The following is a 17185-nucleotide window of genomic DNA, read 5'->3' as shown; positions in this document are numbered from 1 at the left end:
GAGGACAACTTACCGAAATACAATCCCTGCTATGAAGTAAAAGAGCCCAAGCGTGTCCATAACGTTCCACAGGTCAGTGAAATAATTCACCCCATTCATGTACCACTGCAGCACAGAAGAGGGTGGAGAGGACATCAACAGCTGGTGACATCAACCACTCACACATCCTTTAATGTTCCCTTGTTTTCCCCCAGGTTCTAGTTTTTTACCAATGATTCGTCTGTTTACTCTTTCATATGTCATGTGAGCTGACAAGGTCAAGAAGAAGGACTCATGTGTCCCTAGTGTTCTTTCAAGATGAGCCACAGGAAGTGATATGGCCCAGGTGGGCAAATGTGAAGTACCCAGGCCACTGCGTACAGTGGGGAGGGCTTTGCACCTCGCAATATCACGGAGTCAGAATAGATTTGAGAATTTATCGTGAAAAGGTTCTGGCACAAGATACAAGAAAAATTTTACATCGTTCATAGTCTTGGGGAAGAAAAATATGACCAAAACCACTGAAACAAAGAGGAGAAGTATTCTCAATGAGAAGAGGGCACCTGGATAATTTCTCCAGGAATCCAAACCTGGATTTGGGGTGATGGTCATTTAACCCTTTCATTCATTCAAAATGTATGTAAAAGAGCTCACGGGATTCTAAACACCTGTGTTGGGCTCCTAGGCTACAAGGACCTCAGATCCTCAAGGAATCCACTACTTCGTGAGAAAGACAGACATTAAAATGAAATGTGATGAGGGTTGGAGTGAAGGTAAGACCAAAGGCCCACATGAGCTCAGAGAAGGAGACCACCAGATTTACTTGTGCAAGGCAGGAAAACGGTGGCAAAGGACCATGGCACTTTCAATTTTACTACATGAACTCATCCATGTGGGTCCATCTGATATTCAGATATTGCTTGCTATTTTGCAGCTGAAACTAAGCCCTAGAAAGGCTACAGATCTTATTCAATGGCACACAGTCAGCGAGGGGCAAGGACTTGGGCTTCGTCATTGGTTGCTTCTCCCTAAGATCACATGTCTTCTTTACATCCTACAGAGATCCTGTGATCTTAGATTTGGAACAAATTCAAGAGACATCATCTATTTCTCAAGAATTTCCTTTCATTCATTTATGAATGCCAATAGCACCTTTAGTGGGCAAAGATGAGAGTATTATGAAATCAAGTGTCAATGAAATAGTAACAGCTCTCCAATGTGAGCAGCCCAATTTGGCCATATTCCACTGTGTGATGGCTGACCTTGTGGACAACACAATCCTCAGGGCTTAGAAACTGAATCAGGACCCCTGAGGGAGGCCGTGGGATCTGTCCACTTGGGTGGCCCCACTGACATTTTTCCCACACCAAGAACTATCTGCTCTTCCAGGAAAAAGCAAGATGAATGGGGTTGGAGCAGGTCTTCCCTGCTGCCTGCTTTCCCCCTTTACAACTCTCATCTTAGAATACAAATGGCAACCCAGCAGTTCCAGTCCAGCTTCAGTCTCTGCCTGGGCAATTATTAGAAGCCAAGCCAGCATGACGGGGGAACTGAACCAGATCAGTCTTGGGGTACCGTGGCACCACTGCAATGAGAAAACATCTAACAACACAAAAAGGATCTTTTCTGAATGGAATGCTGGAAATGGGGTATATTTCTAAAATACCAGGGCCATATTTTAGCACATCTTTCAGGATTTGGGGGCCCAATACGCCTCAAGATTGAATGGTGCTCTTCATAAAGGCAAAAAAGAATTTTCCCTGTTTTTAACAACCAACATCAATGCCTGTTTCATAGAATGAAGGGTTATTCGGCAGCTACATTTGCACTTCCTCATTGCCTCAGCTCAAAACTCCAAATCAGCTCATCAGCTTCTACATCCAGACAAATGCACAGAGGAAGATGCTAAAAATCAAGCTTTTTGATGCAAGACACAATCTAAAACAGACAATATCCTGTTTTGTTTTTCCTAACAGGCGTGAAGCAGGTTAATTAAAAGAACACCAGGCCTGCAGAATTCTTAGAGGAAACCAATCAAATTTAGGACTTCAAATGTATGAGTCTGCCGACAAGAAGAGAAACAGTGACCCCGAGTGTCAGACTTGTTTAATGACAAGACTCGTCATGGGTGTCTTCAGCAGACTCTCCTAAAAGTCTAGCAAAGACCTTAATTGAAAGAGCCAGACTTAAACCCATGCTCCTAGCCCCTAAGCACAGGGCTCTTCCCAGATCCTCACCTTATATACAACATTCCTGAATTAAAACTGGCCCATGCAAAAATAATCTTAAAAAAAAAGAGAGAGACCAAGAACTTATTGGGAAGAGCTAGATATCCTTATGTATCAAGCATTATCATTTTGAAAGTAAAAGAGCTGGAATCAGCTTGGCCCCGTGGATACCACTTCTTCCCAGAAGATTCTAGGATGATTGTGAAGGGCATGGCTTATCCAGGCATCTTCAGAGCCTGGTTTCCTTCCCTGAGTTTCCTTCCTCACCTGCCTCCAGGCCACTTCTACTCAATGCTCTACATCCTCTCTAAGCAATACCTCCCACTGTACCTGCCCAGGGCCCTTCTCCAGTCAAAATGTACCTGTCCAAGATCTTCTTCCTATGTGGCCTTAATAAGTTGACTTAGTGGCTAAATGATCATACCAATTGGTAAGGAGATACTTGTGACTTGTGACTTCAAATCCTATTGTTGCCTGTCTAACTGCCCAATAAAAGTAAGGCTCACTCATTTGCCTCACTTGCCAATGCTCATCTCCACTTCCCTTGAAAGCTCCCAGAAATGCATCCTCCTGACCCTCTCCAACTGGCAGCAAGCTCCAGAAAGACTTGTTTGTTTTGTTCACTGCACTAGCCCAAGTATTTAGACCAGTGCCAGGCACATAGTGGGAGCTCATAAATATTTGTTGAAAGAGAGAATGCATGAACAAAGTATTTGGCCCAAGCCAACACAACTCCATGTGTCTTCCATCCAAGCTCAGCTCTGCCCTCCAAAGCAATTCACAGTGAGTCTTGTCTCTAGGTCTTATGATTTCTTCTGGTACTTAAAGGAGCCAAATAACGTTTGAACTGGTAGAGGTGTCCCCATGTCTTATTGCAGTGGGGGGGCTTCTGGGTTAGGAAAAGGATCAGTGGAGAAATGTTTGGGAGGATGAGGAGCAAGAAAAAGCAGGAAAAAGACTTTTGCTGGGCCTATTCCCACCATTCCAAGAAGCCAACGGCAGCCTCTGCTCAAAAGGATGCTGCTGCACACCTTCATGACTCCAGGATGCAGGTATGAGTCCTCCTATCCACCCAGCTCCAGCCTCCCAACCCATGATCATGGCCAGCTGCCTAGCCTCGATCATGCCAATAGCTCTTGCTTGAATCCTGAAGGCCCTGTCTCAACAATTCTTTTCTTAGAAAGTACACACATGTGTGCTAGGAACATGCCAGTGTCAGCTCCTGTGCTAGTCCCTAAGGGTAGAAACATAGAAAAGAAACAGATACTTAAATCGAATAATTTCCATGCCACGCAGTTCTGTGCAGCAAGAAGTGTACGTTATGAACCAGAGAAGCACAAAGGAACGACCCAGTAGACTTGGTACTAGATTGAGATAAGCTAGCCTCTCGATGGCCTCTCAAGGAGGGAAACACACCCATTATGAACGAAGAACCAGAAGATCAAAGAAATTAAGTTGACCATCATACTATTTGTAATTTTTCTTTCCTTCTTTCCTTCCTTCCTTTCATCCTTCCTTCCTTCCTTCCATCCTTCCTTTTTTCCTTTCTTTTTTTATTGCTTATTTGTGCTCATGACTTATTTTCCCACTGGGCTATGAATCCATTGCTATTCAATTCTTTTCAGTGATGACATTAAAGATTTTGGGCAGATCACCCAAGGTGGAGAAACCAAAGCTCAAAGCAGTGAAGTGTCTAGTTCACATTCACGCACCCCTGGCTCTGCGGGCACACACTGCTGCCTCCTGCTGTTCTGTTGCAGGTGACAGAGCTTGGCCTCATGCATGTGGTTCAAACCACCCACCAATGCCTGCATCACCTCCCGGTGGACCAGCTGTGACAGGAGAAGCTCTGCTGGGAGCTGGGGGCAGGCAGGCTGTTCACCAAGGTCCACCAATATCAGCAGATCAGTCAAGACCCTTTTGCCTTGAGCCCACCACTGAGCAGACAATAACGGTGGAAAGGACCACCGCAGGCCACAGAACCAGGACCTCTGGAGAGGAAGGGATTGGGGATGCTTCCTCTCCAGACTATGAAGACCTCACCCTTTTGTCCCCTTCTTCTGCAAAGGCTATCGTGGGAAGGTCATCTTTCTCCCTTCGATGTGGCCAATCACATGTCAAGTAGAGGGAAGAAAGGATGCCAAGGTCCCAGAATTCTACTGTGTAGGAGAAGGGAAAAGGGCATGAACCTGTTCAGAGCAAGCTCCTGTTAAAGGCATGGTGTTTCCACTCCCCTTACTTTCTCACTTTGACTGAGTCCATTCCCGTTTTAAAATTTGCATCTCCTTTGGTCCTTCTCTGCCTTCTCTCAAACAGGACACTTTCAGCCTCTTGCTGATGAAAGGCATTAAGTTAAAATAGGAGAACTAGGAAGTGTTCTCTCACCTGAGAGAATAAGATGCTAGGGAAGGCACTGGCTGTGACCTCCTGAACTGATGCCTGGGACTCTCACAAGGCTGGTTATCAAATTATAAAAATCCTCTGCAAGTCAGGAGAGTTGTTGGTAATAAGAAAGTCTGATAATCTTGCCATATTCAACATTGACTTGTGTTATTTAATAATTTATTCTTACTCCATCTCCAACCCATCTCCACCCCCTTCTGTACCTCCAACCTACAGGTTAGGAAAGGTAGACATAGGGCTTTGTTTCCAGGACTCCTCCCACCCCTCCCACTCATGACAGACTGCATTAATTGCTCCAGAGACTCTCCTGCTGAGAACAGACAGAGCCTCAGAATCTTACTTAACACAGGATTCTTAGAAACCATAATAAAATGTCTATCAGAGTTGGCATGGTAGTAGAAACCATTTAAGGACTCCTATACTAGAGAATGACTCTGTGACCCTCTAAATCTCTTGTAGCACTTGGCATAGCTTCTCATAAACTATAATACCTAGTATATACTTACTGAATGGATATGTGATGGGGTTTGTACTCAACAGAGATAAAAGAAGTGATGGCAGCAGCTGTTTTCAAGAATTTGGAAACTACTAAGTTTGAAAAAATTCTTTGGAATCACTTCTTAATTGTTCAAGGGTAGCAGTGTCCTTCACTATCAATATTCTTTCATTCAGCAGTCATTAAATGAGCATGCATTCTGTACCAGGACTGGGCTAATTCTTAAGATTCAGTGGCAGAAAGAGGATGCCAAAAACTGTAGCTCCCAAGACACTGTAGAAGAGCACAATGAATAATTCATGAGGACTCTCTAAAGTCCATAGGGATTTATATGACTTTAAAATATCGTCACATTGGAGACATTAAGATGCTCTTAGCTCTGATGTGTCCCCAGCTCCCCTGCCACTCATCAGCCTGGATTCCCTGCATCCTGGTGATGGAGTGGATTTACAGCCCAAGGTCTTCTTCTCTTTGAATGCATGACCATGCTTGAGGAATTCATCTCCATCAATTAGTATTCATTAGAAAGCAGAGAGAAAGTTTGGTGGTAAGAGAGTTATCATGACTAATTCGATCTATCAACTGGGCTAGGCCATAGCATCCAATTGTTCGGTCACACACTAGCCTACATGTTGCTATGAAAGTGTTTAGTATGTAGGATTAGCATCTACAACCAGCTGACAGCAAAAGGGATTACCCTCTTTGGGGGTGGGGTGGGGCAGAGGGTTGAGATAATCAACTGAAGATCTTGAGAGCAAAAGCTGAAGTTTCTAGAGGAAGAATAAATTCTGCCTCAAGATTACAATATCAACTCCTCTCTGAGTTTCCAGGCTGCTGGCCTCACCATGAATTTCAGACTCAAAATTGCAACATCAGTTCTTGCTGGAATTCCCAGCCTGCTGACCTGTCCTACAGAGCTTGACCTTGACAGCCATCTCAGTCACATGAGCCAGTTCCTCAAAATGCATCTCTGAAAATATATTTACACACACACATGCACACACACATGGATACATATATACACATACATGAATACATACACACATACACATGCATATATACATGCACACACACCCACAAGCATATACACACATACATATATATACATATATATGGACATATATCCTTGTGTCCTGTTTCTCTAGAGACCCGAGACTGATAGAAGATCTCATTGGATTCCTGAGGGTTCTAAATGCATCCTTATAATCATGGACCACCACCCAACAGGAACATTTATCTTGGAGAGGAAATGGGTTTTGAACTTCAGAAGCAACGCACACCCCTCCTCAGCCCTCGAAAGCAGCCGCCCACCGGGAAGGCGACAGCCCCGGCTCGGCCGCTGTCCTACCTGCCTCACTTCATCGCAGAGCAGGACAAAGACGAGCGCGTAGAGGACCAGCTCGGGGGTGTGGGGCACGGCGTGGAAGTCCATGAGCAGCACGTAGGCAAAAAGCAGGAGGAAGGCAATGTAGAAGACCACGTTCCAGGAGAAGACCACGAAGGGGGAGGTGAAGAAGGCCACGTAGTACCACAGGAGCCTTCGGTGCTTGTCGACAGGCTTCTTCCTGGGTGGGGAGGGAAGGACGCGTCGCGACCCTGGTCGCCGGCACCACACGGGGGGCTCCGACCCTCACAGCCCAGTCCTCCCTCCAAGCGGAGACAAGCAGACCCCCAGGCAAGGGCAGGGGTGGCAGGGTAGGGACGGTCAACACTGAGCTCTCAGACTGGCCCGGCCCAAACCCAGTCTCTGGGCTAGAGAGGACGTGCCTCCACAGCCACCTATTTGAAACCAGAGCCAGAGACGGTCCCAGACTGGATGTGCAGGAACTCCCATGACCATCACGCATCCCAGGCCTTGCGTGTCATCATCACACAACAGCACACCCACGCGGAGGCACGTCCACGCACATGCGAGCACACAAGGCGTGTGTCTTGGTTCGCACCTGAACGACACAAAGCCGCAGCCAACCAAAGGTATAATAAACAGACACAGGATAATCTTCCAGTTCTTGGTGTCTCGGGAAATCTCTCCATACCATTGCTTGGAAAGAAAATTCTACAGGGAAACAGAGACAAAAACAAACAGAACAAAACACACATCCTCACCAATGCAATTAAATGGAAGATGATATATGACCGCTCTTCCTATTCCCCCCTAACACCCCCAAAATCTACAATGTTCTAAATTAATGTCTTTGCTCTTCCACATTAGTTACCTGGATTCTAAGGGTTATAATAAAACAATTTAAAAATCTGTTTGATTTCACCCCTAGCTATATGCCCAAAAGAATTGCAGTCAGAGACTCGGACCGATATTTGCACACCGATGTTTGTAGCTGCATTATTCACACCTACCAAAAGGAAGAAACACTCAAGTGCCCTTCAGCTGATGAGCAGATAAGCAAAAGGTGATACAGACAAATGATGGAATATTTTTCAAAGTAAAGGTATGAAGTTCCGATACTGATACAACGTGGGTGAACCTTGAAAATATTATGCTGAGTTAAGTAAGCCAGACACAAAAGGATAAATATTGTACGATTCTAGTTATGAGATATCTAGAATAGATAAACTCATAGAAACAGAAAGACTAGGTCAGGGGAATGTGGAGCGATTGATTCATGGGTAGAGAGTTTTTCTTCGTGACAGTGAACAAGTTTTGGGAATGGGTGATGGCGATGGCAGCACAACATTGTAAATGTAATTAATGCCACCAAAATGTACACTTAAAAATTATTAAAATGGCAAATTTTATTTTATATATTTATGTTATACCAAAACAATTTTATTTAAAAAATCTGCTTTTCAGTTCTTTTTGAAGTTGGATGCTGTGAACTTTAAAAGTGAGGTTGAAATAGAGGTTGTGTAAGCCCAACTTCCATAAAGCTATGGATTCTTAACCAGCTCTAAAGTTCACATCACGTCAAACGTTACTGTCTGGGTCCCCAAGGATGCATCATCTCTGGAGGCAGACAAGAGATGCTCTTGTCAGGAAACTAAAAGAGGCGCTGGGAAACGAGAGACTGCTGGGGTGTCGACATCAGTGGAAGCTGAACTGCATGGAAAGCTTTCCCCAGGCCGGCCGGCCCCTGAAGCGGCCCAAGGCTGCCCCGGCGAGCTGCGCTTCAACTCTGCACGGAGCGGCCGGGATAGACGGGACCCGTGAGGGACTCGGGTCTCAAAACAGAACCCTGTGACCAGTGGCGGGTGGGTCCACGGCGGGGTGTGACCCCTCTGGGGGTGTGACCAGGTGAGGGCCAGGACTGTCTCCGGAAGCAGCCCCCAGAGAATGAGAAACTGCAGCTGGTGGTTAAACACCCAGCTTCCCTGTCCCCTGCGGGGCAACACAGAGGCAGCTCTGCAGGGTTTCCCGGGGGTCCCCACGAGGGTCCTTTCCTTGCTAGAATTCCTCCCCCTGCCTGCCTCGCTGCTGATGGGCTCTCCGGTTCAGCTCCAGAATGAACCCCATACATTCAAACCCTTGTCCTGGGAACAAAGACAGGGAGTGTCAGGTCTCCCTCGCTCTCGTGCTCTGGCCAGGTGGGGGAACCTGTCAGGCCAACCCTACGGGGCAGCGCCAGACCCCAGCCCCAGAAAGCCTGCCTTGGTCTCGGGGCCCCCCCGCCCCGGCTGGGCAGCCTGGGGGTCAGACTCCGAGGAGGTCTCGTGGGCCTGCAGGGAGGGTCTCCAGCTCTCATCAGCGGGAAACCTCGGGGCTTGTGAACTGGGACAGAAGCAGGCATTAGTCTCCCTGGGGCCCAGAGTTTGGGCACATTAGCAAGAGGGAGTTTGGGCCCTGAGATGCTGTGAGCAGAGTGTGCCCACTCTGGCCCGGTTTCCCCACCCACTCCCTACTTTCAGGGAGGCCTTGGCAGCTGCCCAGCTTCCCGGCACACCCCAGCCCCAGCACCTGGCCCTGCTTGGACTGGACACCCGGTCATAAAGCGCCTCTCCCATTTACTCTAGCTTAGTTGTAGTAGTAGCAAATGTTTTTATGTTTTTTCTTTTTATAAATGTTTGTCTAATTATCATCTGCATGGTGTACCAGGAGGTCCAAAAGGCAGAAAACAGCATGGGGTCAAATTCCAGTGCTGTTCCTTCTTAGCAGGGTGAGTGGGGAATGTTTCAGCACCTCTCTGAGTTCCTGCGTCCTCATCAGTAAAATGGGGGTGACACTCACCTGCACACCCAACAGCAGAGATGAAGGATGGTCACATCTCTATGACAGCCATTACCCCGTTCTGCACAGGAGGAACTAAGGCTCAGAGAGTTTGTGTACTGTGCCTTCACACATGGGAGACCCAGCTCAGAGTTACAATGCTCTTCCATCTGCCTGGCGGAAACTCAAAGAACATTCCATTTCCTGCTCCATCTCCTAAAGCAAGGGTTCCCACTGATGTCTGCATTTTGCCCTCTCCTGTAACCTCACTCAACTTCTGCAGTGTGGAAGGAGAAAGTTTATTTTTCATCTTACATTTGATTAATGCTGTTACTAGCATCTGCTCTAAAAGGCCCCTTTCTGGACTCAGAGGTGCAGCTGGTGGCGACTGCCTCTGTTTACCTGGACCCCAGGCTGGGCGATGAAATGCTGGTCCGTGGCTTCCACTGCCAGCTCCAAGCAGTTGCTTCCACCCCAAGCCTCACAGGAATAAACCAGCAGTTGTTCTGCCAAATCTTCATCGCTGCTGTAACACTCCGTGAACAGCTCTACAGTGGGGCAACATCAGAGAACAGAAGCCTGGGTCAGAGCTGGCAAAAAGCAGAACTCTCCTGTCCCTCCCCACCCCAGGCAAAGCCTGGGTTTGAGAATCCAGATTTATAAATGGCACTGGGTGGCCATTACATCAGAGACCCTGAGATTCTTCCCCACGTTCATTCTCGGGAAAGTCAGGAAGAGGCGGGACCAAGGGGCCTGGCAGTTCAGAGGGGAGCCTGCAGCGCTCCGAGCTGCCTGCAGGGGGAGCACAGCCTTGCCTCTAGCTTCAGCCCTGGGGACATGTGTGTCCTGAGGACGCGCACCTGTGTCCCTCGGGCAGCCCTGGGTGCCCCACTGCTGCAGACTCACCCACAGCGTGTGTCTCGTATTCATTTGCCAGCTCCTCCGACTCCCCTGCCGCGTTGATGTCATTCTTCACTTTGGCCAGAGTCTTCAGAAGTTTGCTGGCCCCCAGGGCGGCCAGGGTGCAGCCCTTGGTCTTTTTAGAGGGGCAGAGAGTTTTACATTAATTCATAATCCCCCAAAATGGCTGATTTGACATTAGCATCAGACAGGGATTCGTGGCAGAAGCAGAAAATGTTAGCACCACAGTGATTCACAGTAAAATTTGCAAAGAACATTAACCAGTTGTGAATCTGAATATGCTTAACCTCTTGAATGTGGAATTAACATACAAAAGAAAATATCAGGATAAATACCAAGGGAAGCCGACAGTCAGACCATGTTGGGAGGCCTAAATATCCCACCATCCTCCTGGTAACAGTTCAAATAAAGGGAACAAAAGGATAAGGACATAAGTAATGCAATTAATAATGTTATTAACAAGCCTGAGTGTGTGCACATAGTTAACATCCAATTTTATGCCCCCAAAATGGAGATGGTGGCTTCTTTTCAAGGGCACATAAATCATTCACAAAAATTATGTACTAAGTCACAAAGGAAAATCTCAATAAATTTCCTAACATGGAATGTGTACAGGTTCTACTTCCTGTTTGCAATGCAAAACAACTAGAAATTAATTTTTCAAATTAAATTTTGAAACCTCATCCACTTGGGAAACAATCAACACACCACCACACACCTGAGGGGCAGGTACCTTTCTGGGATGACCCTGACCAAACACAATTCCATCAACAGGGGAAACAGAGGCACAGCTATATTCTTCCAACATCAGATTTTCCATTTTATCAACAAAGTTTTCACTGAGGCATGTGAGTTTCAAGAAGGTCAGAACGACCACAACAAAGCATGCCTTTGGCCTGGGCTTGGACATTTACCTGTTCCCAAATGACCTTGGAGAGTTCCTTCTTGTTCTGAAGAATGGCCCAGATAAACAGTGCTTGCAGGGGGTGCCGGGTAATAGGAGACACGTCCTGGCAGGAGTCAGAACACATGGTCAGCATATGCAAGTGAGATATCACTTTATGTGCACTGTTATAAGAATGAAGACTTGGGGTCAGACCCCAGGGGAGAGAGTCGAATGTTTGGGAGCACTGCAATTTTGCAGTTTGAAATCCATTTTCACCACAGAGTTATTTTCATCTCTGACTCACCTGGTGGCATAAATTAACACAAAATCTTTTATTTGTCATAAAAGACAAAGTACAGGTAGATGGAAATGTATAAAGGGTTGAAAAAAAGATACTAAGTGCAAATTAAAAACAGAATTATACCCATCAGGCCAAAGGAGAAAACAGCTCCTTCTATCATACATCTCAGTTTCTCATATAGAAAATTAGTTCATATGTTAATGGGAAGATGGGTCTTCCCTTCTAAAATGGGAGTACCAAAGGGTTTATATTGAGTCTAATGGAATTTGAAGGAAAAGTTTCCTGGGTTTTAGAAGCCAGCACACATAAAACTGTTTCTATCTAACTTATAAAAAAAAAAAGAAAGAAAGAAAATTAGTTCATATGAAATTTCAACTCTCCTATAGCTTTTTACGTTTAGTCAACACAATATAAAGCATGCTTATTTCCTTGGAGTATTATTTAAAGATTTGATTCCTAATATACCAATTGGAATCCTAGCTTATATTTAGTACCCATGTATTTCAATGGAAGCTTTTCAGATAGAAAATATTAAAATATAAATATCTTTTAAAACTTCCTTACAGGCTTTACTGAGGTCTAAAATGAATATGGTAGAGTTATGTATACTGAAGAGGTTTTAACATAAGTAGCACCAAGCAGAAGCTTTCTAAACACTTCCAATTCCTGCAAACACTTAGCTCATTTGGATTTCTGCAATTCACACAAATGCCAGAACTACAAAAGATGATGACTTAGTATGAGTTTCCCCAGAAGCAATCTGAGATGAGAATTTGAGACAAATAGTTTATTTGAGAGGTGACCTTGGGAAAATCAGTAGGGGAGTGGGGAAACAGATGGGAAAAGATAGAAAGCAGTCAAGGGTGTACTACTAAGCAAGCTATCATTGTGAGCAATGAGAGATTAATGCCACTAGAAACTCTCAGAGCCAGTGGAGAACAGGTGCCTCAGAGTGATCCTTCCCAAGGGGAGAGGGAGCTGGGGTATTTATACATCAACCTCTGGCAGTCATTGGGCTCTGACCAGAACAAACCCTCAGCAAAGCGATGCAGGTGTCAGCAGTGAAAAATGGGGCTCTCCATGCTTAAAATGGGAAGGTCTGAGGGAACATGAGCCAAATACATCCACAACCATCATCTCAAATTGAAACCTGATTATCACGTGGGAAACAGCCACTGCCCCTTTGATTCACAAAAGAAAAATGGGCACTTCTTCAGTCCTTTTGCATCGGTAGTGGAAAGCTATTTTAAGCAGATCATTTCCAGGAAACTAAGACATGAAGAGACTGCCATGTTTTCTGGTCCATATTAAATGTCTTCAGAGACTGCAACCCACCAAGCTTTACAATTGAGGAAAACAGCCATAACTAGTTTGAAATATAGCACGGAGCATAAAGCAAGGCATCAGAAAGTCCACCAGGTAGAATCATTGCTACCTTAAGCAAAGGCAGTAGAAGTTGACAATATCAACACGTGAGTTGCATTATGGCAAAAGGGTAGGGGTGGGAAAGAGAAAATAGAGAAAAGTTTTGCAGGAAGACTCAAAAGATCAAAGAAATCAGGCAGACAACTCTTGCCATACATACGTGGAGCTCTATGTCCAGCTCGTCCCTGCTATTTCTGTCTTCCTTCCGGAAGCCTCTTCGGAAGTTTGCAACCAGCTTCCAGACGAATGTGAGGAGGGCATCATTGTAGGAATTCTTAGCAATCTGCAGGTTCTTATATACAAGGGTGCTGAAGTGGTTGGAGAAGAGTTCCGTGAGGACATCATTGGTGAGAAACTTCCTCAGGTTCAAGCCATTTTCTAGAAATAGGCGGACAAACTTGGGCCTGTCCTTTACGAGAGCCGAAAACATGACTTCTTGAAGGTCGGCAGACTAAAAATAGAGTAGAGTGAGTACTCACACCGACATCCAATAAAGAACACACAAGGCAATTTCCTTCTCACCCACAATGGCAGAGCAGTAGTATCTTTAACTTCTCTTCTGACACGAGAATACAATCTATCTTTGCAATTGTAACTTAACATTGGATTACAGGAAAGTGGAGTGGTGGAAACTTTGAAATCAAGATTTGACAGTCTCCTGCTATCATAAATTGGACATAATTATACATACACAGTTGGCCAAGAATGCATCCCTGGGATGGAGGGAGGGGTGGGTATCAGTACACCTGCATCCTTTCTCTGAAATCCAGAGTAGACCTCAACAGTGTGCCAGCCACCCTGTGCTGGTTCTTTACATTGCATCTTCCCCTGCTGCCCTGCACTGGTACCCATGTGCCTTCCACATTGGGGACTGATTCTCAAGTATTCCTGGCAAAATGGAATCCACCGAGAAATGCAAACCACACACCACCAAGCAAATGCTTGGTCATGTACATATCAGTAAATCACTGAAACATTTAACAATAATCCCTGGTTATTATTTATATTTATCTCCACTTTCTGGCTCTCAGTAAAATTCCCCATAGAAGTTTCCTAAGACTTTCAAGGTAATCAATGTTTACTTCTAACACACACCAGTGGGCTCCAGGCCACACCAACTCTCAGATACATTCTGTGTGTCCCCTCTAGTATGTCTCACAATTTGAATTCATTGCCAATATTTAAAAATCAGAAGATTGATAAAAATTCACAATTCCAGCATTAAAATCCAGATCTAAGAGTGAAAAACCAGACACCTGACAACATGGAACTATCAGAAGTAAGTGGCCGAACTTCCCACAGTCCTCACCACTCCTCATGGGACCCCAGCCTACCTTCCTCGGGTGCAGGTCAATATTCTCTGCCAGCATCAATGGGACAGTGTGAATGGTTTTTGTTTCTGTCTAATGCTGCTCTCTGAGGAATCACCCTGCCAGGAGAGGGAATGGTCAAGGTTGCCAGGAGTTTGTGCCCTATGGCCCCAAGTGGACTGGGGAGGGGAAGAGGCAGCTGCCCAGGGAGTGCAGCCACTGCAGTGTCTCCTCTGTCCTCAAAGCAAGTGTTCCCCATGCTGAACATTTCCCGTTTCCTTCCACTGGGGATTGAATCCCATCCCCTACAAAGGCATGCTCAAGTCCCAATCCCTGGCCCTGTGAGTGTGAACCCATCTGTAAATAGGATCTGTGCAAATGTTAGTTAAGGTGAGGGCACACTGAATGAGGGTGAGCCTTAACCCCACGTGGTTGAAGTCCTTGTAAGCAAAAGAAACTGGACATGGTGAAGGCCTGGGGAGCAGCCAGAAGCAGGAACTCAAGGGAACCCCAAAGAATCAAGGAACCTCAAAGGTTGTCATCCAGCCAGAAGATACTGACCCCAGGAGGAAAGAAGCCTTCTAGCCTCTGAAATCATGAGCCAATAAATTCCTTCTAAGCCAACTCACTACACAGCATTTGTTTTAGCAGCCAGGCAATTACACCACCTTCTAATCTATTTTCCTTTCCATTGGTCACACACCTGATAGCACAGAACAGTGGTTCTCAAACTTCCTTCAGGGTTCCCTGGAGGACTTGTTAAAGCAGATGGCTGTGAGCCATCCTCACATTTCTGACTCAGCAGCTCTCAGGTGGGTGGGATAATGTGCATTGCTAACAAGTCCACAGGTGACATGATGCATACCATGTCAGGGACACTGCCACTGTCGGTCCAGGGACCACACTTTTAGAACCAGTGGCACACAGGAAAGAGAAAAGGCTTTGCAGTCAGACACCTCTTTGTTTTCAAACCTGAATTCTACCACCTTTCCAGCTGTGTGACCTATGGAAAGATCATGTCTCTGAGCCTCAGTTTTTCCTTTATAAAACAGGTGGTGGTGAGGAATGAGTGAGATAACACAGGGCAAGACCATTTCAGAGGTTCAAGAACAAAGCAGGTGCTCAACATCCATCAGCCACTTTCCCTCCTGTGATACCCATAGAGCCCTGGTCTATTATCCAGCAAAATGAGACAATAACCCCTGCTTCCAATCGGTGTGAGGGTTAAGTAAATGAACACAATGAAACTGCTTTGTGCACTTAAAAAAGCTTACACAAATACTATTATTCCAAAGAGTTTAGTTTATTTTTAAGTAAATACTTATGTAGGTCACACAGTATTAAGCCAGTTGTAATTGCTTAAATGCTCTCAGCAATTTAGACAGCATTGTCTGATTCAATCATCGTTATAACCCAGTGAGGCCAGCTACTGCTATCACTGTCATGTCCATTTTACAGATGAGCAATGGTGAGCCAGTATATGTTTAATAGCAAGCTTTCTGGAAGAGAATAACTGGCCCATGCATAGTGTTCACCAATCCCTATGGTGTAAATGCTCCACCATGGCCAGTTTCAAGACCTAAAGAGGGGTCATTGCATGCAGAATTGGGGATGGATGTGCAGTTGCATGCCATCATATAGGATTTCCGGCAAACAGCTACAACAGGCACAAATAACCTCTGGAGTATAGATAAGAATAAATGCACTGAAAGAATTAGAAAATAATGAGTTTTGATTACTTGTTACCTTTGCTTTTAATAACATATATTTAATTAGATGTTTAATAATGACTGCATTTAACAAGGCAGTCAGCTCTTGCAAGCCAAATGAGCTGGCTCCAACATGCCACTCAATAGGGAAAGTGAGGCACAGAGGCTAAGTCACACAGATGGGCTGGTTCCAGAGTGTATACTCTTAAACATTATGCCTTCACCCTTAACTGTCTTTAGCCTAGGAAATAAAATTAAATGTACCATTCAATACATCCTTGAATTTATGTTTATTTATACTATTTGACCTTACTTAAGTAGAGCATTTCACATGCAGGGATCCATTTATGAATCAATTAATTAGACTTAGAATTATAAGTAGGTTATAATTCTACTTTCTCTCAACTAACTAAAACCTCATGATGTGTGATAGAGTGTATTACACTACAAAGACCAAACACAAAATAATGTTTGCTAAAAGAATACATAAATTAAAAATGAATGTCGTTACTTTATTTGCACTGCTATTATTAAAAGAGATCACATGTTAATATAAATCGAGTCTTAGAAGTACTTGATTATGCAATGGTAGGTCTGAAAGTGTTTTGGAAACCTGGCTGCTGAGGATAAAATTTCTGAAATACACACACCTTCAAATCAAGACACACTCATACAAAATTAAAGATATCTTCACTGCCCGCCAATGACTTAAACTGATTCAGAAGAGATGAAAACAGAGACACACACAACCTTGTAAATGCAAGTGTGATGGTTTGTGATTGTTCCTGCTAAACAGAACTCCTAAGGCCAATTTAACTTTAGTTGGATGCTAGAGAACATCTGCCATAAAATACGGTTCTAAAATTCTAATCCAAGTGAAAAGTGGGAAAAGACAATCTACTGGAGAGAAACACAGTTTCTACCGTATGTGCCACTTCTGTCTTAGAGTTGTTCCTGGGACAGGGCAGAGGTCTGGATTTTCCAGGTCTAATGTCTACAGTTGCTGAGACATACATTACACAATCATGTTGTCTGTCTTCAAACTGTTCTATTTTTCCCTTACGCTTCTCACTGCTGACCATTCTCTCATCAGGATTTGGGTACGTGGGTGGGGCAGGGAGCAGATAAAGTATTCTGTCTTGATTTTGACTTTACCTCTGATGAAGCCCTTTCAATCATTCCGTGCCTATTTTCCCCATGGCTCTGCCCATCCATTCCCGGGAGGAGAGCTGTGGCCCACAGCCAGTGGAGAACCACTTTTCATGTGGTGGCGGAGAGCTACAAATTTTTGCTGGGATTGGTGGATGGATATTATTTTACATTCGCCCATTTCTTGTTATGATCACTTCACAACAAGCCTACAAATTC

General features: G+C 44.9%; 1 protein-coding gene across 14 annotated transcripts in view; it reads right to left on the bottom strand.

The window, feature by feature from the left end:
• The window catches only part of TRPM8 (transient receptor potential cation channel subfamily M member 8), a 161806-nt gene that overhangs the window by 42503 nt on the left and 102118 nt on the right, over positions 1 to 17185 (bottom strand). For 12 of the 14 annotated variants that reach the window (XR_013173138.1, XR_013173139.1, XM_077155502.1 and 9 more), the window contains 7 exons: positions 12959 to 13249; positions 11101 to 11196; positions 10172 to 10301; positions 9668 to 9813; positions 7050 to 7162; positions 6455 to 6671; positions 14 to 105 (listed from right to left, as the gene is read on the bottom strand). Coding sequence is in view for 12 of the 14 variants with exons in the window: in XM_077155502.1 (XP_077011617.1) it covers positions 14 to 105; positions 6455 to 6671; positions 7050 to 7162; positions 9668 to 9813; positions 10172 to 10301; positions 11101 to 11196; positions 12959 to 13249 (1085 nt within the window). In the remaining 2 variants the exon portion in view is untranslated. Of the gene's footprint in view, positions 1 to 13; positions 106 to 2569; positions 4777 to 6454; positions 6672 to 7049; positions 7163 to 9667; positions 9814 to 10171; positions 10302 to 11100; positions 11197 to 12958; positions 13250 to 14132; positions 16165 to 17185 lie in introns of those variants that run through there. The other 2 variants (XM_077155512.1, XM_077155513.1) reach the window with 2 other exon arrangements.

Source organism: Tamandua tetradactyla, chromosome 3, assembly GCF_023851605.1.
Source record: "Tamandua tetradactyla isolate mTamTet1 chromosome 3, mTamTet1.pri, whole genome shotgun sequence".
Lineage (NCBI taxonomy): Eukaryota > Metazoa > Chordata > Mammalia > Pilosa > Myrmecophagidae > Tamandua > Tamandua tetradactyla.
Note: the sequence above shows the minus strand (reverse complement) of the source record. Positions and strands in the feature narration are given on the sequence as shown.